General features: G+C 37.7%; 1 protein-coding gene across 2 annotated transcripts in view; it reads left to right on the top strand.

Annotated features, from left to right (window-relative positions):
- MGAM (maltase-glucoamylase) overlaps positions 1–23,663 on the top strand; it is a 118,808-nt gene that overhangs the window by 6,894 nt on the left and 88,251 nt on the right. For both annotated transcript variants that reach the window (XM_035254556.3, XM_035254555.3), the window contains 6 exons: positions 5,391–5,519; positions 8,325–8,548; positions 19,999–20,119; positions 21,474–21,583; positions 22,114–22,265; positions 22,797–22,968. In XM_035254556.3, coding sequence (XP_035110447.3) covers positions 5,393–5,519; positions 8,325–8,548; positions 19,999–20,119; positions 21,474–21,583; positions 22,114–22,265; positions 22,797–22,968 — 906 coding nt within the window. In that variant the 5' untranslated portion in view covers positions 5,391–5,392. The remainder of the gene's footprint in view (positions 1–5,390; positions 5,520–8,324; positions 8,549–19,998; positions 20,120–21,473; positions 21,584–22,113; positions 22,266–22,796; positions 22,969–23,663) is intronic.

Below are 23,663 nucleotides of genomic sequence, written 5' to 3'. Positions count from 1 at the left end.
ATAGGCACACTGTACCACACCCAGCTAATTTTTGTATTTTTAGTAGAGACGAGGTTTCACCATGTTGACCAGGATTGTCTCGATCTCTTGACCTTGTGATCCACCTGCCTTGGTTTCTGAAAGTGCTGGGATTACAGGTGTGAGCCACTGCGCCCGGCCTGCCCAGAATGTTTGATGAATGGCTATGGCTTGCTGGGGTCTTCTTTGAAAGCTGTTCTTGGTCTATCTACAGTGAATCTTCTTTTCCGCTAGATCTCATGCCTTGTGTTAGCAAAGGATTTTAAAAGAATGGCTTAGACCTCCATATACAAATCAAACAATGGCTATAATACCGAAAAGAGGACAAATATCCAGTTTTTTCAAATTAATTTAGATAGCCATTTTAGTAATTTGGGCCCCCATGTGGTTTATCTGTCTACTTTGCCTAAAGAACTATAACAGTGCCAGGACAATGAGCTTTGACATTATTCGTATATGAAATAATTCAAGAATAAAACATTTCTATTGATTTTTGCTGATATATATATATATATATATATATATGGTAATAATTCTTCCTTGTTTTTTTGTTTTTTGTTTTGTTTGAGATGGAGTTTCGTTCTTGTTGCCCAGGCTGGAGTGCAATGGTGTGATCTTGGCTCACTGCAACCTCTGCCTCCTGGGTTCAAGAGATTCTCTTGCCTCAGCCTCTGGAGTAGCTGAGATTACAGGTGCCTGCCACCATGCCCAGTTAAATTTTTGTACTTTTAGTAGAGACAGGGTTTCACTATGTAGTAGTGACTGCCCACTGCAGGCTGGTCTCGAACTCCTTACCTCAGGTGATCCACCCACCTTGGCCTCCCAAAGTGCTGGGATTACAGGTGCGAGCCACTGTGCCCAATCTCTTTTTAAAAATTTTATTTTAAGTTCTGGGATACATGTGCAGAAAAGGCAGGTTTGTTACATAGGTATACATGTGCTGTGGTGGTTTACTGGACCTATCAACCCATCATCTACGTTTTAAGCCCTTATGCATTAGGTATTTGTCCTAATCCTCTCCTTCCTTTTGCCCTTCATCCCCCGACAGGCCCTGGTGTGTGATGTTCCCCTCCCTGTGTCTGTATGTTCTCACTGTTCAGCTCCCACTTATGAGTAATAACATGTGGTGTTTGGTTTTCTGTTCCTGTGTTAGTTTGCTGAGAATGATGGCTTCCAGCTTCATCCATGTCCCTGAAAAGGACATTAACTTAATCTTTTTTACGGCTACATAGTATTCCATGGTGTATATATGTCACGTTTTCTTTATCCAGTCTATCACTGATGGGCATTCGCATTGGTTCCAAGTCTTTGCTATTGTAAATAGTGCTAAAATAAACATATGTACATGTGTCTTTATAATAGAATGATTTATAATTTTTTGGGTATATATCCAATAATGAGATTGTTGGGTCAAATTGTATTTCTGGTTCTAGATCCTTGAGGAATCACCACACTGTCTTCCACAATGGTTGAACTAATTTACACTCCCACCAACAATGTAAAAGCATTCCTATATATATAGTAATAATTATTACATTTCAGTAAGATTTTTTTTCTGACCAACCTAATTAAAATTGCAACCCTTACCCCAACATTCCTCGTTCGCCCCTGCCCAACTTTTCTCCATAGTTCTTATACAGTATAACCTACTATATATTTATTTATTTTGTTTATTGTCTCTTTTTGCTACCCACAGGAACATACGTTTCATGAAGGCAGGGATTTTTATCTGTTTTGTTCATGGTTGTATAGACAGTTTTTGAAAGGATGCTTGGCACTGTAGGGACTTAATAAATAATTCATGAATGAGTAAACTGCAAGCAGATTTCTTTCTTCCAGAGATACAGCTTGGATAACTTGATGATGAGTAAATGTGACAAATAAGACACATCAGTAGCTTTTTCTAGGTCTCCCAGATAATTTAAAACAGTGGTGTGGGTTGTAAACTTAATGTGGTTTTATTTGATAAAACTACAATCTCACAGAAAGGCCAAGCTGATGTACACTGTGGGGCATTATAGCATAGAATATGGCTAAAAGCTCTGGCTGTGGAGTCCAAAGGGCAGTGTTCAAATTATGGCTTTGTTCCTTATCAGCTGTATGACATCAGGAAAGTTATTTGACGTTTCCGAAGCTTATTTTTTTCATCTGAAAGTGAGGATAGTAGCCATAATTAACTTGCAGTTGTTTTAAAAATTGCATTTGACAAATTATGGAAACCTCTTAGGATATCTGCTCAATTACTGTTAAACGTTATTATCATTAACATTAAAATTGCACAATTAGATATTTGTCCTATACAAAAATAATAGTCAAAGATTAAGGACAAATGCTCAACATCACTAATCATCAGAGAAATGCAAATTAAAACCACAAATGAGATGTCATCTTACAGTGGTCAGAATGGCTATATGCAACAACCTTGCATGTTCTTCACATGTACCCTAAAACCTAAAACTCAATAAAAAAGCATATATATATACACACACACACACATACATACATACATATACACACACACATATGTATATGTATATGTATATGTATATGTATATATATAAAACAACAACAACAACAAAAACCCAGCACATACTGGGAGGATGCAGAAAAACAGGAATGCTTATACAATTTTAGTGGGGATGTAAAATAGTACAACCTCTATAGAAAATGGTATGGTGATTTCTCAAAGAACTAAAATTAGAACTGCCCTTCAATCCAGCAATTCCATTACTGAGTATCTACATACACGAAAAGTAAATTATTTTGTCAAGAAGACATCTGCACTTGTGTATTTATTACAACACTCTTCCCAGTAGCAAAGTTATAAAATCATCTCAAGTGTTCATCAGATGATTGGATTAACAATTGGGTACATATATACCACTGAATACTACTCATTCATAAGAATGAAATCATATCTTTATAGCAACATGGATAGACCTGAGGCTATTTTCCTGAGTGAAATGGCCAAGAAACAGAAAGTAAAAAACTGCATGTTCTCATTTACATATGAGAGCTAAACAGTGAGTATATGTGGACATACAGACACTGGAAACTCCAAAAGGTGGAAGGGTGGGAGGGGGGTGAAATACTACCTGTTGGGTACAATGTATACTATTTGGGCGATGGGCACACTAACAGCCCAGTCTTCACCGCTCTGCAATATAAATCCATGTAACACAATTGCACTTGTAAAAAAATATATATATTCCCAAATGTGTAAATGTATTTATGGGATGAATTTCTATAAATGCAATTGCTGGGTAATGGGTATGAGTAATTTTATAGTTGTTGCCAAGTCTTCATTGAGCATAGGGTGTTTATAGTTTGACCAGCAATTTGTCGTCACATTCTACATAGTGTCTAACATAGTGTGTTAATAAACACTTGGGAAAAATGAAATATTGTTATAGAGAGCAATCTGACATCTCACAACTATTGCATCCACCAAAGAGGAGATATCATAACTCGAATAGGCATTCTAACTCCTTATCAGCGACCATAAGATAACCCTTTGGTTTATTAGTTAATGTAATTATAGCAGGCATGAGAGGTTAATAATCTTTATGGAATTTAATAAGAAAGTATAATTTTATAGGATTTCTTATGAAGCTCTTTGGGATGTGAGATAGTGGAGACAGTCCTGGCAAGAAAGACTAAAATTGGAGTAATTTATTCTAGAAAACACAAGGCAGTCCTCCAAGTATCTGATAAAATTCAGCATTCCTTCATGAAAAAACTCTTAACAAACTTGGCATAGAAGGACTATACCTCAAAATAATGAAAGCCATATACGATAAACCCATAGCCAAAATCATACTGAACAGGGAAAATTCAGTACAATTGAAAGCATTTCCCCTAGTAACAGGAATAAGACAAGGATGCCCATTGTCACCACTCATATTCAACATAGTACTGGAAGTCCTAGCTACAGCAATAAGGCAATAGAAGAAAATAGGCCGGGCCCAGTGGCTCAAGCCTGTAATCCCAGCACTTTGGGAGGCTGAGGCGGGTGGATCACAAGGTCAAGAGATCGAGACCATCCTGGTCAACATGGTGAAACCCCATCTCTACTAAAAATACAAAAAATTAGCTGGGCACGGTGGTGTGTGCCTATAATCCCAGCTACTTGGAAGGTTGAGGCAGGAGAATTGCCTGAACCCAGGAGGCGGAGGTTGCGGTGAGCTGAGATCGCGCCATTGCACTCCAGCCTGGGTAACGAGCAAAACTCCATCTCAAAAAAAAAAAAAAAAAAGAAAATAACAGGCATCCAAATTGGAAAAGAGGAAGTCAAATTGTCTCTGTTCACTGATGATACAATCTTACGCCTAGAAAACTCTAAACCCTCCAAAAGACTCCTAGATTTAATAAATGACTTAATAAAGTTTCAGGATGCAAAAATCAATGTACAAAAATTAGTAGCATTTCCATATACCAATAACAAGCTGAGAACCAAATCAAGAACTCAATCCCATTTACAATAAAAATAAAATAAAATACCTAATAACACATTTGACCAAGGAGGTGAAGGATCTCTACAGACAACTAGAAAACACTGATGAAATAAATTGTAGATGACACAAATTGGAAAACATCCCATGCTCAAGGTTTGGAGGAATCAGTACCATCAAAATGACCATACTGCCCAAAGCAATCTACAGATTCGGTGCATTTGTCATCAAATTACCAATAATATTCTTCACAGGTTTAGAAAAAAAAATTCTAAAATTCATATGGAACCCCAAAAGAGCCTGGGTAGCCCAAGTAATCCTAAGCAAAAGGAATAAAGCTGGAGGTATCGCATTACCTGACTTCAAATTGCACTAAAAGACGATAGTGACCTAACAGCACAGTACTGGTGTAGAAATAGACATATAGATCAGTAGAAAAAAGTGGAGAACTCAGAAATAAAGCCATATACTTATAATCAACCTATTGTTCACGAAAATACGCACTGGGGAAAGGACTCCCTATTCAATAAATGGTACTGGGAAAATTGGAATGTCATATGCAGAAGAATGAAATTGGACCCCTATCTCTCACCATGTACAAAAATTAACTCAAGATGAATTAAAGGCTTAAATGTAACAGCTGAAACTACAAAATTCCTAGAAGAAAATCTGAGCATTTTCAGATGAAAGGATATGAGACCTGAGATTTGCTTCAAAATAATTCAGGGGTAGGGAGAAACGTGGGCAAGAATAAAGACAAAATGAATCAGCCATGAGTTGATAATTTTTAAATTTAGATAATGGGTGCTTGGGAAGTTTGTTATAGTATTGATTCTATACATTTGAGCTTTTCCATCGAAAATTTACTAGTCATATAGTAAATCAAATTCAAATCTAAATTTGTTTTCTCTTATTTTTTAGAGATGGCAAGAAAAAAGCCGAAAAAATTTACTACTTTGGAGCTTGTGCTCAGTGTTCTTCTGCTTGTGTTGTTTATCATCAGTGTGGTTCTAATCGTGCTTTTAGCCAAAGAGTCACTGAAATCAACAGGTAAGGAGTAACTCTGGGGCTCTTTCCATACATTATTCTTTTTAGAGCAAACCTTCATCAGTGGCAGGAAAGTAATGCTTTCATGCTCATGTGTGTGTGTGTGTTTGTTGGGGGGCTGTTATATGTGTGTGTTCTATGTGTTTTGGGCAATAGGTATTCATTGTAGGTTTAAGTTCTGATACGTTGATTTCTCAATTAATGCATTGCAGGATTCCATAATTAACATTTAAAATATATTTTTCAAATATTAAACGACTCTAATTCTGCTTAGAATAGTAATTAACAATATCTTCATGTGAAAGGCAAGCAAGTGAGTATGTGAGAGACTTCAAAAAATTTGTGGAAAAACAGAAATATAAAAATAGAAAGATAGATAAAAATAAAAAAATAAACTTCGTTTCTCAATGTGAGCTCCATCAAGTTAAGGACACTTTGTAAAAGATGATACCAGCCATTTAGTTTATCCATAAAGAACTGAGGGTCCTAGGAATTTAACCTTCTTACTGAAGTACTTTTTACATTATTAACTGAAAAAAATGAGTATCTTTTATAGATTTTTTTTAAGATTAGGAAACTAAAATAAGTCAAAAGAAGCCAAATAAGAATCATAAGATGGATGCCTAAAGATTTCCCATTGAAACTCTTGGAAAATTGCCCTTGTTTGATGATGAAATGAGCAGGATCTTTGTGGTGGTGGAGAAGGACTCTGTGAAACTTTCCTGGGCATTTTTCTGCTAAAGCTTTGACTAACTTTCTCAAAACACTCCCATAATAAGCATATGTTACTGCTCTTCGGCCCTCAAGTAAAATGCCTTGAGCATCCCAAAACACTGTTGCGTGACCTTTGTTCTTGACTGGTCTGCTTTTGCTGTGACTGGGCCACCTTCCCTTCTTGGGAGCCATTGCTTTGTCTTCAGGCTCGTACTGGTAAAGCCACATTCCATCTCCTGTTACAACTCTTGGAAGAAATACTTCAGGATCTTGATCCTCAGTTGTTTAAAATTTCCATTTGAGGTTCTTCTCTTGTTTGTAACTGATATGGGGGCAACAGTTTTGGTACCCGTAGAGTAGAAAGTATGCTCGACTTTAATTTTTCAGTCAGAATTGTGTAAATGGAACCAACTAGACGTCTATAGTTTCGACTATTGTTTCTGCTGTTATTTGTCAGTCATCTACATTAGGGCACGACAAAATTAATTTTTTTCTTCACAAATGGATGTGGATGGTCTGCTTCTGTGGGCTTCATCTTCGATATTATATTGGCCCTTCATAAAGTGAGTTATTCCTTTGTAAACTGCTGATTTCTTTGGGGGCATCATCCCCATAAACTTTTTGTAAGTATCAGTGAGTTCACCATTTTTCCACCCAAGCTTCTCCATGAGTTTGATGTTTGTTCTTGCTTCAATTATGGCAGAATTTATGTTGCTCTGTTAGGTGGTTTTTTCAAATTAATATCTTATCTTTTCTAATGCCTCAAGCTAGGTCCTATTCAGACATGTTGTAACAATTTACTGTGAGTTTATTTTAGTACCAAAAGTATTTGAGATTTATACATAGTTTTTTCATAATACATATTTTTCATGGACTTATGAAGATGCTCATATAATCAAAGTTTTTTTATTGAATTTTTATATCCCCAAAAGGAGCTGGATTATGCTGTTATCCATGATTTCTTATCTGATTCATCTAGGTGCAACTTCCTAGGAGAACCAGGCAATCAAGGGTCAACCTGTGGCTTCTCTGCCCCTCCTGCCCCAACCCTGGTCATAACAATTTATACTTTTTGTAGAAAAAAAATCCCAAAGATTGCTAAACTCTTAAAATTATGTGATTCTGAGGATGTAACTAAAACCATTATGCAGACATTGGAACAATTTGAATTTGAAATCCCCAATGAAAAGAAAACCAATCAAAAGCCTAACTGTTTTGTCTTAATGCCATTATTAATTTATTGCAGAGTATCTTTAAGAATGCTCACCTCTTATTTTAGGATACAATAAAAATACCTTTTCTAATTTAGTGGTTTTTAAATCTGAAATCAAAGTTCTCTAGCCCTTAGGTAAGTCCTAGCTGTCAGTTTTCAGACTGGTGGGCTCCCTTTACATCTTTTGTCATATAGGACTTTGCATTTACAGAAAAATGGCATTGCTCAGAAGCATTCTTTGTCTCAGGGATTGGCTGTTGACTTGGCAAGCAAAGTTGAAGTTACTGTGACTAGGATGGCACTTAGACTGCACATGTTCTGTGTGCCCTTGCTGCTAAGATTGGAAGTAAAGGATCAGATCAGAGGTCTGCAGACTTTACTGTAAAGGACAGGATAGTAAATATTTTAGATTTTGTGGGCCATACAAACTCTGCCATAATGACTTAAAACAGCTAAAAACAAATGAGTATGTAATGTGTATAATGTGTAATGTGCACGTGTGTAATGTTCCAGTAATACTTTGTTTATAAAACAGGACTCAACTTAATTTGGCCTGAAGGCCATGGTTTACTGACTTCTAGAGTAAAGGAAGGGTGGTTCCCACCTTCATGAGCTTCTAGTCTAAAGGTGGAGTCCTTGCTCTTGTGCATACAATATGTAGGGGAGGGAGTTGAGAGTAGAAGGACATGATGTAGAGATACACCAGAGGTAAATACAGTCTGTAGGAACAAAGTGACATTTTATAAAGTGAATGTACAAATTTCGAGGTCATCAGACTGACACCCACTCAGTAGTGGAGTTAATTGGAGGTGTTGAGAACTATTGAATGTATGTGAAATGAAATTTGTCTGATGGTCATTCTATGTTTCCTTTTGGTATAGCCCCAGATCCTGGGACAACTGGTACTCCAGCTGGGAGTACAATTGGTTCCACACATCCTAGGACAACTAATACCCCACATCCTGGAACCACTGGTTCCATACATTCTGAAACAACTGGCACCCCAGATCGTGGAACATCTGGTACCACTCCTATTTCTGCTGAATGTCCAGTGGTAAATGAATTGGAACGAATTAATTGCATCCCTGACCAGCCACCAACAAAGGTTTGAGTTATGAAGTTTGTTTTCATTTAAGAATTTCTGCAACTTGATAGTTTATTTTTTGGCTTCTGTTTTGTTTTGTTTTGGTTTTCTACATTAGTAACTCTTAAGAGAGTTGTTTATGTTGCAGCCATTAGTGGTTTGGGCAGACTAACCTGCATCCATGCTTGTATGACAGTGCAGCTTTGGGAAAGGAAGACCTGGAAAATTCTGTTGGGTTGCCAAATTCAGCAAATAAAAGGCAGTTTCCCACCTAAATTCAAATTTCAGAAAAGTGAATAAACTTTTAGTGTGTGTGTGTCACATGAAAGATTTTGGGCTTACTTGCTAAAAAGGTTATTTGTCTTTTATATGGCAACATTACATGATTACTAGTTCCTTCTCTCTCTGCTCTTGCCCTGTACGTCTCTCCTTCTTTCAGAATTTCCAAAGCTCATCTAAGAGTGACAGTAAAAATTCATACACATTCACAAAACATTATTTTAAATAAGGGCAAAGTTTCAAGAGCTACGTTTTGGAAGGAAGAAGGTAATTAATCTCAGATTAAAGATTATACAGATATCTGGGCATTTACTTTAGGCCAGTGTTTCTAGATTAACGGCTGAAGTCCAGCTGATTATGATGACATAAAGTACTTTGCACATACCCTATGTTTGGTATGCCAAATTTACAGAAAGTTGATGCACACGCATTTACTTTCCCTGTCATATTGTGCTAGTTACTCAGTAGCTCAGTTGAGCTGTACTCAACAGCTCACTAATTACTTGGAAGCTCACCTAGACTGTCACACCTTCCGTACTTGTCACACTCCTGCAACACTCCATCTTGTGATTGGACATTGGTGAACCTCAGTTACTGCCACAGTAATGTTTCTTTGGTGCTTTATTAAGACCTTTCATTAAAAACTGTGGTATCAAAATTGCAGCTCAATAAATGATCTTTGGCTTTTTTATATGTCATACCCAACTGAATTACTCCATAATCTTGGCATTTGTTAATTGGCATGGTTTTTGCTCAGCCAAAGAGAAATAATGGCACTCTCAATGATCCATTTTCTTGTAGTAGATATAACTTAGGCATTTTGTTGCATGTTTTATGAATCCTGAGAGCTGTATGCTGATCCAGATTGTTGTTGAGAGCTGAGATGATGCATAACGATATGTTTGTATGATGTCATACTAGAAAAAATATAGCTAGAAGAGAATGGTGGGAAGAAGTTATAAGCACAACAGACAGGCGAGGCAGAATGTTCTTTCGTTGAAGCCATTGCCATATAATTTTATCATTCTTATCATCTGTCCTCCAAGATTACATGTAAAAGAACTAAAAGAATAAATTTCTCTGCAGATGATTCTTCGTTGTGAATACCGTTGTTTCATTCTCTCAATTATGGGAGGGAGTCCTTTTCTAGTACGGAAGGAAGTAATGTGTAAAACCACTCGGACACCCTGAGTACTCTTGGGAGACTCTTTTTTGGAGAGAATGGACTCTAGGAGTCCCCTTCATGGATCACTCAATTATCTAACTCTAGTTCAGATCTTTAGTTCTGGGCTTGCAGCTGGTTAGAGGGCATCTTCACTGAATGCCTTCCTATCACATCAGCTGGAGTCATTACCTCCTCAGCAAATCTGCTTTTCTTTCCCAGCTACCAGATTTCTGTTAGCAGTTCTATTAAGCTTCTTTTTCTTGAGGCAGAAACACCAGAACTTTTGGTTGGCTTGTCCCTTGAATCCCTTTGGCCAGTATTTCATGTATTTTTCTTTAACAGTATTTTTCCAGAAGAGGCATTTCATTACCCTTCTCACTGCCACCCCTAGATCATCATTTCCTCATGTTTGGGTTGCTCTAGGTGCCTCCTGGCATCCCTTCTGAATTCCACTTCTCCCATCCATTTCATTTCATTCCACGCAGGATTAGAATTGCCTTTTTTTTTTTTTTTTTGCTACAGAGTCTTACTCTGTCGCCCAGGCTGGAGTGATGCAATGGCATGATCTCAGCTCACTGCAACCTCTGCCTCCCAGGTTCAAGCAATTCTCCTGCCTCAGTTTCCTGAGTAGCTGGGATTATAAGTGCACACCACCATGCCTGGCTAATTTTTTGTATTTTTACTGGTGATGGGGTTTTGCCATGTTGGTGAGGCTGGTCTTGGACTCCTGACCTCAAGTGATCCACCTGCTTCGGCCTCCCAAAGTGCTGGGATTACAAGCATGAGCCATTGCACCCAGCCAGAAATGCTCTTTTTGACATCCAACTTTTGTTATTTCTACCCAACTCCAGTACATATAGTGGGTTATTACTGCATGTTGAGTCAAGTTCAAACACTGTCTTGTGTCAGACCCCAGTTAACCTCCATGCCTCTATAGTTTCACTTAGGCTATACTTCTATGCAGATTTTAAAGACAACTCTCTACACTTATTCCTAATCTTTGAATTCTAAAATCCTTTCCATTTCTTTGATGAAGTCTTTTATCCTCAATTCTAGAACTTAGAGTTGAAAGATCCCACTGATGGCAGGAAGCAGGAATATTTAATCAAATTCCAGATATTCAGCTTAGGAAAGAAATGATAGTTAATACTTTTAAATGCTTTGATTTTTCAGGGCTTTAAAGTACTTTGTAAAATGGGAGAGCAGGTTACATGCTTAAAGATAAACCCGCACGCCCTAGGTAAACATTGCAGAGTGGTTAAGCTGAGAGAAATTCACAATGAAGTGGAAGTGTTTTCCAAAGATAACAGTAACATTAATGGTAATCTGAATAATTTGAGAGGTTACCATATTTCTTATTCAGAAGCTTTGTCATCTTTTACAGCAAACACATTTTGTAATTATCTATGTATTACTTATTTATTGGGCTTATAATATCCTTTTCCAAATTCCAGTTTGTTATCAATGTGTTTAATGGATCGTGTTTTATGATATAGCAGGAAAGATACTGCATTTTGCCAAGATCATTGTGAGTCTTCACCCTTAAAATTACTCTGTTTACACAACATCAGTTAAAAGCCATGTACCCTAGAACTTAAAGTAAAATAAAAACATATTTAAAAAAATAGATTATACTCCTTCACTAATGAAGCTTAAAAGAAAAAAAAAAGCCATTAAATGGTGCTAGGAAGAGCGGCAAGCTCAGATAAAAACTTAAAAGTCTTAACAGCCTTAAGTTTATGTTTGGTACCTTGAAATGATAGTGTAGCCATTGGACAAGTAGGGGGATGTAAGGGGGAGCCAGGTTATTGGGTTACTCAGTCCAGGCTTTGCTTCTGGAAAGTTCTTTGACTTGATCATTAAGTCACATTTTCTGATAAGCGGTTAAATCCTTCTAAATAAAATGAGACAGTGTGTGCTCAGCTAAACGTACTCATTAAACAAATGGCTATTGAAAACTGTACTAATCTCAAAATATTTTAGAATAGTGATCTCAGAGATTCTGGCTGTTTCTCTGAAAATTCACCACAGTCTGATTTGGGGGACTAGAAAGACTAGATCAAAGGAATGGCAAAGGTAGCAACTTTGTTTAAAAAAATCTCTGCTGTTAGACTTTACCTTGAGGTTAAATGAAGTGGCTAACCTAACAAACTAAATCTGAAAACCTAACTCAAGATGCACATATTATAAAATAGCCTACAATTAAGATTTTTCACTGAGTTAAGACTAATTTTATTCATTCATTTGTTCAAACTTAATGCATATAAAAAGAGCTAGGGAACATTTTGATGAATAGAGGGTGATCTGAAATTCCTTTGTCATCAAATGCTTTCAACTTCTAAAATTCCTGCTCTATTTGAAGATGGGATACTTTATCTCATTCTACTCATTTTCTTCATGTGGAGACTTTCTGGTTCCACCTTGGTTGTTCATAACATCAGGTTCTTTTGTGCTGCTACAACATAATACCCGAGACTGGGTAATTTATCTATCTATATCTATCTATCTATCTATCTATCTATCTATCTATCTATCTATCTATCTATCTATCTATCTTTTGAGACAGAGTCTTGCTCTGTCCCCAGGCTTGAGTGCAGTGGCGCGATCCTGGCTCACTGCAACCTCCAACTTCCTGGTTCAAGTGATTCTCCTGCCTCAGCCTCCCAAGTAGCTGGGATTACAGGCATGTACCACTGCGCCCAGCTTATTTCTGTATTATTTTTTTTTTAGTAGAGACGAGGTTTCCTGTTGGTCAGGATGGTCTCAATCTCCTGACCTTGTGATCCACCTGTCTCAGCTTCCCAAAATGCTGGGATTACCAGGCGTAAGCCACTGTGCCTGGCCTTGGACTAGGTAATTTATCAAACACAGAAATTTACTTCTCACAGTTATGAATGGAGACTGGAAAGTACAAGGTGTTGGCATCCTGTGAGGACCTTTTTGCTGCATTCTCACATGGTGGCAGGCAGACAGCAAGAGACAGTCCACTCTCTCCATCTAGCCCCTTTAGAAGGGCACCTAATTTCCTTTGTCTGGGAGGAGCCCTCAGGGCCTAATCACTTCTCAAAGGCCCCACCTGTCAATACTATCATATAGGCAACACCTGAATTTTGGAGGGGCCACATTGCCTAACTAAAATCACTTGAAGTCTTCTATTTTCTTAGACTTCTGTTTTCTTAGAGCACAGCTTCTCCATTTGTCTACTGAATTACAAACTACCAAAACTTAGTGGTTTGCAACAACAATTGTTTTATTTTATCTAGTGATTTTATAAGTTAGAGAGTCTGGCAGGGTTTGGATGAACGGTTTTTCTTTCCACATAGCGTTTACTGGGATTCAATGCTGTGGTGGTATTTAGTTGGTGGCTGATGTGGTCTGTCGGTTTCAAAGTGGCTTTACTTATATGCATGGTACCTTGGTGAAAATGGCTGTAAGGCTGATGGCGCCCTCTTTCCCTCCGTATAGTCTCAGAGTCTCTCTTGCTACTGTCTCCAGTAGGGTAGCTGAATTTCTTACATGGTGGCTCAGTGCTGCAGGAGACAGAGGTGAAAGCTTCCGGTTCTCTTAAATACCACACCTAAACTGGCATAGCATCACTTTTGCTGCATTTTGTTGCTCAAATCAATCTCAGGCTGGCCCAGATTCAGTGGGAACAGCAACAGACTCCACCTGTTGATGCAAAGTGTGTTCGTGATGGCCATTTTAAACAACTGCAGGGGAATGCTTATTTTTTTTTTCAGAGTAGCATAAAGGTTGCTATTAATGGTGAAGGCTGTGGTGAACTGGACAGAACAGAACAGGATAGGGCGACACAGGTTAGAGGAGTCAGCACTGGGAATAGGGTAGGTAGCAGAACTAAGTTATAAGGTCCATTGCCAATTGGAAAGAGCTCCTTCTGTTCCCCTCCAGTGGCAAGAAATGGTTGATGCCACTGACTCACTCGGGCTGACTCTCCCTCCGTCTGGGATCATGTCCTTTTAAGCAGTTTGCATTTGTCCTTGTAACTTTGCTTTGCTTTTTTTTTTTTTTCCTGAGTGCTGCAGTTGCTGAGGTTTTGATTTTCTTTTTTTTAAATCTTAGATCTGTTGCTTCCTAATGACATAATGGTTTATGCATTTCAAGGCACCTGTATTCTTATCAGTCAATTATTTTCACCCCACATTGTGGAAAGGCATAGGGAATTACTTCTGAGAAAGTTTCTGGTTGATAACTAATTTCACCTTTAGAATAGGATAGCAGTTTCTCTTTTTTATATAAAAATATGTGAGAACATATTTTTAAAACTAAAAGGCCCACTTGCCTCCTACGGGAAATGTGTTAGGAGAGAAAGTCTGTGACGGATCCCTTTAGGTTTCTTTTGGTTCTTCGCTCTACCCATTACACTGATCAGCACAGCAAGGAACAAGGCCTTCTCTGTTTTCCTGTAACAGTAGGAATCATGGCTTATCATTTAGTGGTTTTCATTTTACTACATTTTGCTTGCTTCTCTTTTTGTCTATTTCCCAGGCTCTATCCCAGAAATTCTGATTGAATTAATAAGGAGTGAATCCCAGGCCTGCTTATTTTTGTAACTTGCCAGGTGATCCAAATGCGCAGCTAATATTAATAACCAATGGTCTAGTGCAGTGGTTTTCAAGCATTGTTCTGAATTAGCATCACCTAGAGAGCTAATAAAAACCTCAGCCCTTCAGGTTCCGTGAAGGAGGATAGAGCCTGGGCTTTTATACTTTTACTGAATTTTCAAGGTGATTCTGACAGGGACCGTAGTTTGAGAATATAGTAAAATGAGTTTGACACAATGTGCACAGTTGTACATTTTTCAGCAGTTCTGTAGCTTGTCACGTTGAAAGGGATTTTGGCAAAATATGGAATGCTTTTATTCTGTATGTTTATATTGTTAGGCACGATGATTACGGTCTTCTTGGTAATCCAGTGTATGAAAGCTTGAAAGATAATGACACATTTGGGACTTGATAAAAGGTGGGGAGTTGAGAAAACAGGCAGTTCTGTATTATTTTCACCTTGGTTTTGCTTTTTTTCTATATAGCATTAACTTCTTTGAGATAATAAATCTTTAAGATATACAAAAATATATATAACCATTATCCAGCTTAAGAAACAAATTATCAGCAGAGATGAAGTCCCCTGCATACTCCTGTTGTATTATTACCTTTTCCTCTTTAGAGGTTACCACACTTGTGAAATTGATATTTACCATGCATTCCTTTCAACCTTTACTACTTCCATATGTACTTGTAAATAATAGATACGTGTGGCCTATAAACAAAACGCATTTTTGTTTATGCACTTAGCATTGTGAGATTTAACTATGTTGATAGGTATCTCTAGTTCATTCATTTTTGCTGTAAAATTGGTACACAATTGTATAAAATTGTATATCAATTTTACAGCCAAAATAGATCAAAATCACTCTTTCCACAGTTACAAAAATTAGTTTTCTTCCAATATCTTGAGGTTACATCAGTCTCATTCTGAATATCTTTGTAAATTTTTTTTACTTGCATCTGTGTGATTTTAGATGTATATCTTCAAGTTTACTAGACATTATCGAATTGATCTCCAAAGTGGCTGTGCTAATTTACCATCTCACTATCATTCTCTGCATCTTCAGTAACATTTGGAATTAACAGTCTTTTAAAGTTTTGCTATTTGGGGATTATAAAATAGTATTTTGTTGTGATTTCAGTGCTAACTTTTCTGAATACTAATCCTGGTGAACATCTCTCATTTAATTCTTTTCTGTGAATTTCTTTTCTGTCTCACCTAATTTTATATTGAGATGTTTTATTTTCTTGATGTGTGCAAGTTTCTTGTTTGTTCGTTCATGTGATTCTAGATTCTAATTCTTACATATGATGCAAATATTTACTGTTATGAGGCTTTGCTCATCTTTTTTATACTGTCTTGATGAAGAAAATCTTTACATTTTAATAGAGTCAAGCCTACCAACATTTGTGGCTTATGTTTTGATAACTATGTATTCCCATGTTATGTTGTATCTCAAAAACAATTCCAGGAAGACTAAAAGCCTAAAGGCAAAAAAACCCAAAAAGTTATAGAGTTCATAAGAAAAAAGAATCTAATATAATAATAATTGAGTTATTCTATTTTTTCTATATATTTTCTTGAATTTCTATGTAGACAATATTTTGTCTGGAATTAATGATTATTTGGCCCTATTGTTTTCAGTCTTGTACATTTTCCTTCTTTTCTTGTCCTCTTGAATTGTTAGGACCTCCAATATATTTTTAAATTATAAGCAGTCATAGTCATTGGCTACTTAGGGTTTTTTTTCCTTCTGATTTTAAAGGGAATCTTTTTGATATGTTATCATTTAGTAAGATACTTGTACAGTTTTGCTTGATATCCATTATGAAACTAAGGCATTTGCTTTTCATTCCAAGTTGGCTAAGAATTTTATTGTAATAGCTGATTACTTCAAATGATTATATGGTATACTTTTAAAAATAAGTTTTTATTATGAATTACACAAATAGATTTGCTATTAAAGGATCTTCTTATTTCTGGAGAAAACACCAGTTGTTCATTATTCTTTAATGTGTTACTGATTTCTGTTGTTAGTGCTTTCTGTGCTTTTTCTTATAGGCATTTGCATTTATGTTCGTGAATAAGACTGGGCTGTAGTTATCCTTTTTGTTTCATGTTTGCTTTTGACATAAAGTGCTTTATTTCTCCTCTTCTCTCTCTTTTAAGTGGTAAGAAACATTGGGAATTGGAGGAGGAAAGGATTAGGGTGGAGCAGAGGTTGACTGACTCTTGAGCAGTGTCTTCAAGATCTGACTTCTCTCTATCTCAGAATTCTATTCACTCTTCTTCTTCGTGTTGGTGAAAGAACCTGTATAGCTGTTATATAAAAAGTGACATATCTTTCCATTTTTATGTAAATTATCCACCAATTACTGTGGGTGCTCTTAAAATATTCTGTTATGTACTATCTCCTTTAAGTTTACCTTGTGATCTTTAAACTTTTCTGGTATACGTTTTGAGTCTTTATTATTAGATATATATCATGTTTGAGCTGTAATATCTTGAAACTTTAATCATCATGCACTGACTTTCTAATAATGAATTTTTATTTCAAGTCTATTTGCCTGATATTAATATGGTTTATTTTTTTTGAGATAGAGTCTTTTACTCTCTTACTCTGTCACCCAGCCTGGAGTGCAGTGGTTCACTACAACCTCCACCTCCCGGGTTCAAGGGATTCTCCTGCCTCAGCCTCCCGAGTATCTGGGTCTATAGCCACAGGCCACCATGCCTGGCTAGTTTTTATATTTTTAGTAGAGATGGGGTTTCACTATGTTGGCCAGGCCAGTCTCAAACTCCTGACCTCTAGTGACCCACCCGCCTCCCAAAGTGCTGGGATTACAGGCATGAGCCATCGTGTCTGGCTGGCATTCTTTTTACATATTTGCTTTCCCCCTTTACTTTTAGTGCTTTTGTGAGATTAAGTTGAGGATGTGTAAACTGTAAGAAACATTTAGTTGGATTTATTTTTTAAAATGTAATCTGACTATCTACGTCTTTTAAATATTTAAACCATGTGATAGTTGACGTGACACATTCTTTGGTCTCATTTTGTGCCTTCTGTTTATTCTGTTTATGTGCTAGTCCCCACCCTCACTCTTCCATAAACATGTCTTTTTTCTTAATTGTTTGGATCGAGGATTTCCACACTACCCCCAACTCCCAACAATTTTCCTTCAGTACTGTTTCGGTAGTTACATGTTCTCTATTATTTTGGCAGTTTATCTTAAATTTTTAATTGTCATAGCCAACTTAAAGGGGCATTTTGTGTCCTGGGTCTTATTATTTTTGTGTGCCCTAATTCTATTCATACCATCATTTTCCATAGTATCTTTCTAAATCTGTTTTCCTAGGTTTTACACACGTTGTGTTCTCTTATTATGTGGGTCGTGCTCCATGTCTCCTCTCGCTTCTTCCAGTGGCTCAGCTCTACTGTAGCCGCTGGCATTTTTGACTTGGCCAACAATGACTGTGTACATTCCTTGCTCTTTTGGCCACTCTGATCTTTGTCCTTTCCAGTTCAATGGAAAAATTATTAAACTCTTGCCTGTGTACAAAACCATTATGCTTAACACCCTTTCCAGCACTTTTTTCTTTTATGCTGAGGTTTCATCTGAGTGGGTTTTGCAAAAACAAAGACAAAACTGTGGATTGAAGTTGAGTTTACCATGAAACGTGATCTACAGCAGTATAAACCACATATGGACATCAGTTTTTATTCCTCATATTGGCTATTGTTGTAAAAAAAAGCATTTGATTAAATTTCATTGTTCATCTAAATAAGTAAAAAGTTTTTTTTTTTTAATTTTTATTTGCGAGGCTGTATACTCCTGGAAATGTGCTTGGAGATACTCAAACCAGAGTATAGGAAAAAAAAGGACAGTGAGAGAACTAAGTTTTGGTCTTGCCCTCTCAATAGCTGAGTAACCCTTGGCAGGTCACTTTACCGCGGTGAAGCTTTACCACTCTGGGCCTCAGGTAATTAATCTGTAAAATGATCTGGCAGGAAGTATTAGTTATCTATTGCTGTGTAATAAACTATTCAAAAATTTAATGGCTTAACATGACAAGTATTTTTTAATACTTTAATGCTTTACAGCTTCTTGAGCTTGGCTTAGCTCTGTGCCTCTGATTCAGTGTTTCTTGGAAGGATGCAATCAAGGTGCCTGCCAGGACTGTGGGAATGATCGTTTTCAAGCTCACTCATGCAATTGTTGTCAGGATTCAGCTCTTCAGGTGTTGTTGGACTGAGAACCCCAGTTTCTTGCTGGCTACTAGCTGGAGACCTCCCTCTGTTCCTTGCCATGTGAGCCCCTCCACAGTATGACAACTTGCCTCCCAGAGCAAGGACTCAGAGAAAGTGAAAGAGAGCAAGCAAGAGAGAAGCCTCAATCTTTCTGTGATCTAATCTTGAAAGCGGCATCCTGTTATTTCTCTGGTTTCTAATACTTGCAAGTCACTTGATTCAGCCCACACTCAAGAGGAGAGAGTTGTTTGTCCTTTTCTGTATTTAACCTGGTTGCTTCTCCCAAATTAGTTGGTGTGAGAAAGAAGTTATCTTCCTTTTGGTCTCCACTTGATTCAATCATTAATTATGTTAGAAGGCACACACCTTTCTTAGGTAAGAGTTAGAATCTATTTGGGTGTCAAGGAAGACTACTTTCTGCGTCTGGATGAGTTGAGAGAGTGTATACATGTCATATATCTCACATGTGTATAATCCACATACATGTAATGCATATATTTAAAAGTCAAAACAACATTAGAAAGTTTCCGAATAAAGTTGATTGCAAAGTATTATTTTTATTTATTTTACTTTTAATTGTATTTTAGGTTCTGGGGTACATGTGCAGATCATGCAGGATTGTTGCATAGGTACATACGTGGCAAGGTGGTTTGCTGCCTTCCTCCCCCCATCACCTACATTTGGTTTTTCTCCCCACATTATCCCTCCCCACCCTCCCCACCCCCCACTGTCCCTCCCCTAATCCTCCCCAACTGACTGTAGTATGTGATGCTCCCCTCCATGTCCACATGATCTAATTGTTCAACACCCACCTATGAGTGATACTGTGTGGTGTTTGATTTTCTGTTCCTGTGTCAGTTTACTGAGAATGATGGTCAAAGCCAATATAAATGAAGTTCCATTTGTAATTGTGGATTACTGGTGATATAACTATATTATTGTTCAGACTATTTAAATATAAGGTTTTTGTGATAAAAGACATAGAATGCATTTTGCTTCCCATACTGTTACATAGGAAGGACACTGGCCAGAAAAATTGGTTGTGGGGAGAAGCTCTACCATTGGTTGGTATATGGCACAATTTCTCTAAGTACCAGTTTCCTTACTTGTAAAATGAGGTTATTGATACCACAGTCTCAAATTAGATGTTTTGTGCTTTATAAATGATAGTGTTCTACAACTAAGTGGACTTTGTTTAACCTCTTGTTTCAGGCCACGTGTGACCAACGTGGCTGCTGCTGGAGTCTCCAAGGAGCAGGAAGTGTTCCCTGGTGCTATTATTCCAAGAATCATGGCTACCACATGGAGGGTGACCTTGTAAACACAACTGCAGGTAAGCCAGAGTCTGCCATGATGCAGGAGGTCCAGACCCTCTGGAGACTGGCTCTGTATCCCCCAGAGGAGAGCTGGGGCAGCCTGTGGAGTTCTGCTCTGTGGGGCCACATAACCACGTATGGCAGAAGGTGGGCACTGGTCTTAATCAAGGGCTAGAATCTATGTGGGCACCAGGGAAAAATTACTTTCTGTCTTGGGAGTTGAGAGACCATGTTCTCTTCCTAGCTTCCCCTTTATGAATCTTCATGACTGTGCAATAATCATTAATCACTTTGGTTTTCAAATTTATCCCTTTTAAAGTGGGGGATTTGAAATCAGTAACCTCTTGGACTACTTCCAACTTTAATTTTATGTTATTTTTATGAAATGGAAATATTTCAATTTTATAAACATGTTATGAAAGTTACTATTCCATATAAGTGTTCATGGAATAAATAGCCCCTCTTCTTCCTCCTACTCTAAAATGCAGAGCATAGGCTGGGCATGGTGGCCCACGCCTATAATCCCAGCTCTTTGGGAGGCCAGGGAGGGCAAGGTGGGTGGATCACCTGAGGTCAGGAGTTTGAGTCCAGCCTGGCCAGCATGGTGAAACCTGGTCTCTACTAAAAATACCAAAATTAGCTGGGTGTGGTGGCACACGCCTGTAGTTGCAACTACTCGGGAGGCTGTTGAAGGAGAATAGCTTGAACCTGGGAGGCAGAGGTTGCAGTGAGCTGAGATTGCACCACTGCACTCCAGCCTGGGTGACAGAGTGAGATTCTGTCTCAAAAAAAAAAAAAAAAATGCGGAGCATAATGATGACCATTCTGGAGGATTGCAGAAGGGGACACTTTAAGGAGGCTCTCAGTATAAATGAAGAGTCATATTCCCCTTTCAGATGCTCTTGGCCTGATGGACTGTTCTAATAAAGTCTCAACTCTCACCTTGTTTACCATTTAATTAGGGAGATGGCATCAATGGATATAATCAATCAGCTGTAATGCAATATGAAAATAACTGGGAAGGAATTATGTGTATGTATGTCAGGTCTGAGAATGTATAGGATGTTTGATTAACACTGAATGACTGATGGGCTGGTGGAATGAGTGTTAGGCTTATTGGGGGAGGTTTTCAATCAGATTTTGTAGAACAGAGACATAGATTTTTATATAATGTAATGATGATATCTAACTCCAGAATCTGCCATAGATAGTATGTTCATATCATGGGATATGTATCTGTCTCTTCCATTCTTTTGATAAATAAACGTTTCTTTTTCATCCATCACTTTGACATGTATCCTAATTTTTATGTAGCTATTATTTGAGAATTTGCAGAGTCAACTATGAAAACCGTTTTTTTTCTCCTATTAGGATTCACAGCCCGGTTGAAAAATCTGCCTTCTTCACCCCTGTTTGGAAGCAGTGTTGACAATGTTCTTCTCACAGCAGAATATCAGACATCGAACCGTTTCCACTTTAAGGTTGTAATTTGTTTACATTTCTTTGAAGTTTTTTTTTTATACTTTTAAGTTCTGGGGTACATGTGCTGAGAGGCTTTTGTTCCCTACCCGATGACTGCAGTTACTATAAAATGGAAAATATGGCTACTGAAGGTATTTTTCTCTACTGTCATTTTTAATTAGCACCTGTACATTAAAGACATACACAGAATAGCCTTTCTTTAGTGTGATGACTTCCCCAACATGTATTACAGCTTACTAGTGAATTTGGCTTTCATTTGTTTACCCTAGATAACATGTGGAATGTGGTAGGAAGACAAAATAGGGAAGTATCACAGCTGTCAATCCATCTCTGCAGATGTGCTATGTATATTTCTACCTAAAGACTGCCTTATGCCCAAAGGTGAACCATTTGAATTTGGTAACTTAATAAGTACCTCTCCCTTAGACATGAAGTCAATTTGACCAGTGCCTGATTCCAGTACCGTAAGTATGGATATTGGGAAGCTCCGACAAATTTTTATTTTGGCTTTCCTTCTATCTCTGTACAGTTGACCGACCAAACTAAAAGCAGGTATGAAGTTCCCCATGAACACGTGCAGTCCTTCAGTGGAAATGCTGCTGCTGCTTTGACCTACCAAGTTGAAATCTCCAAAGAGCCATTTAGCATCAAAGTGACCAGAAGAAGCAACAATCGTGTTTTGTAAGTTTTGGAAACCTATCTGAGCATCAGAGTAGGAAGGTTACAGATAAGGGAGGTCTGTAAGCCTGAGGAAGGGAGTGTTTCAACAATATTCCTGAAGGTTGTGAGTCCACTATTAGTGACCAGACCCTTTACCTCCTAAAGTATATATATATATTTCTGGCTTTCTTCCTCTTTCTTCTGTTTGCATAATCATTGCTTCTCTTTAGTTTTCCTTTCTTCCCCTCCATCTGTAATATACAACCACCTGTCCACCAGTAAATATTTACTGAATATCTCCCATTATAAATATAGTGTTCTGGTCATGTGGTAGAGTGTCTGGTCTGGGAGATGAATGTAAGAAATTTGCACATGGTCCCTTTTTTCAAGGAGTCCTGATCGCTTGTTGTCCATAGAAAAATGTCACAGGAAGGCAAATGGGACTGAATAAATGGGGGCTATTGAGGCATTGAGATACAAAGGATGCTTTTCTAAGCAGTTATGCTCTCTCCACCCTGCTTGCTCACCCATCCTTGTGTTCACCTTGTCTAGGTTTGACTCGAGCATTGGGCCCCTCCTGTTTGCCGACCAGTTCTTGCAGCTCTCCTCCCGACTGCCTAGTGCTAACGTGTATGGCCTGGGAGAGCATGTGCACCAGCAGTACCGGCATGATATGAATTGGAAGACCTGGCCCATATTTAACAGGGACACAACTCCCAATGGTGTAAGCTTTCAGATGGGTCCCTTTCCACTGAATATCATAGTCTCATTCTTGAAGGTCACCTCTAGTATTACAGTGTAGTGTTTAAGAGTTTAGAGTGAGACTACCTGGCTTTGAATTCTGGTCTTGCTACTTACCAGTTACGTGGTTCTGGGGGTTTACTTACCTCTCTGTCTTCAGTTTCTTATCTATAAAATGGAAGTAATATCTCACTAGGGTTCTGGTGAGGATTAAATGAACTGGTTTGTGTAAAGTATCTAGAAAAATGTCTGCCACAAAGAAAGTGCTCAATAAATGCCAACTAATTCATCTTTTCCTAACCAGATATGGAGAAGGTATTATTAATATCTGTACTCTGAACAAGTTGATTGTGATCTCCATACTTTTAGGTTCACCTTTAATCATTGACTCAGCAGGTTTATTATCAAAATAGCATAAAGTCTCAGCCAAAACAGTCATTCTTTTTATAAAGAATGATTGTGGTAGTGAAAGAACAGACGGTTTTGTTGTCATTATTGTTTTATTGTATTTCTGCTATTGTTTATTTTGACTGCTAAACCTTGAAGCAACATTGTTTTTTAGACTTAGCAATACTCTATGTTCAGGGCCTTTCTTTTTCATTTTTTCTTCTTCTTCCTCTTTTTTTTTTTGAAATGGGGTCTCACTGTCACTCAGGCTGAAGTGCAGTGGTGCAGTCA

This window comes from Callithrix jacchus, chromosome 11 (assembly GCF_049354715.1).
Source record: "Callithrix jacchus isolate 240 chromosome 11, calJac240_pri, whole genome shotgun sequence".
In the NCBI taxonomy this organism is placed as follows: Eukaryota; Metazoa; Chordata; class Mammalia; order Primates; family Cebidae; genus Callithrix; species Callithrix jacchus.
Note: the sequence above shows the minus strand (reverse complement) of the source record. Positions and strands in the feature narration are given on the sequence as shown.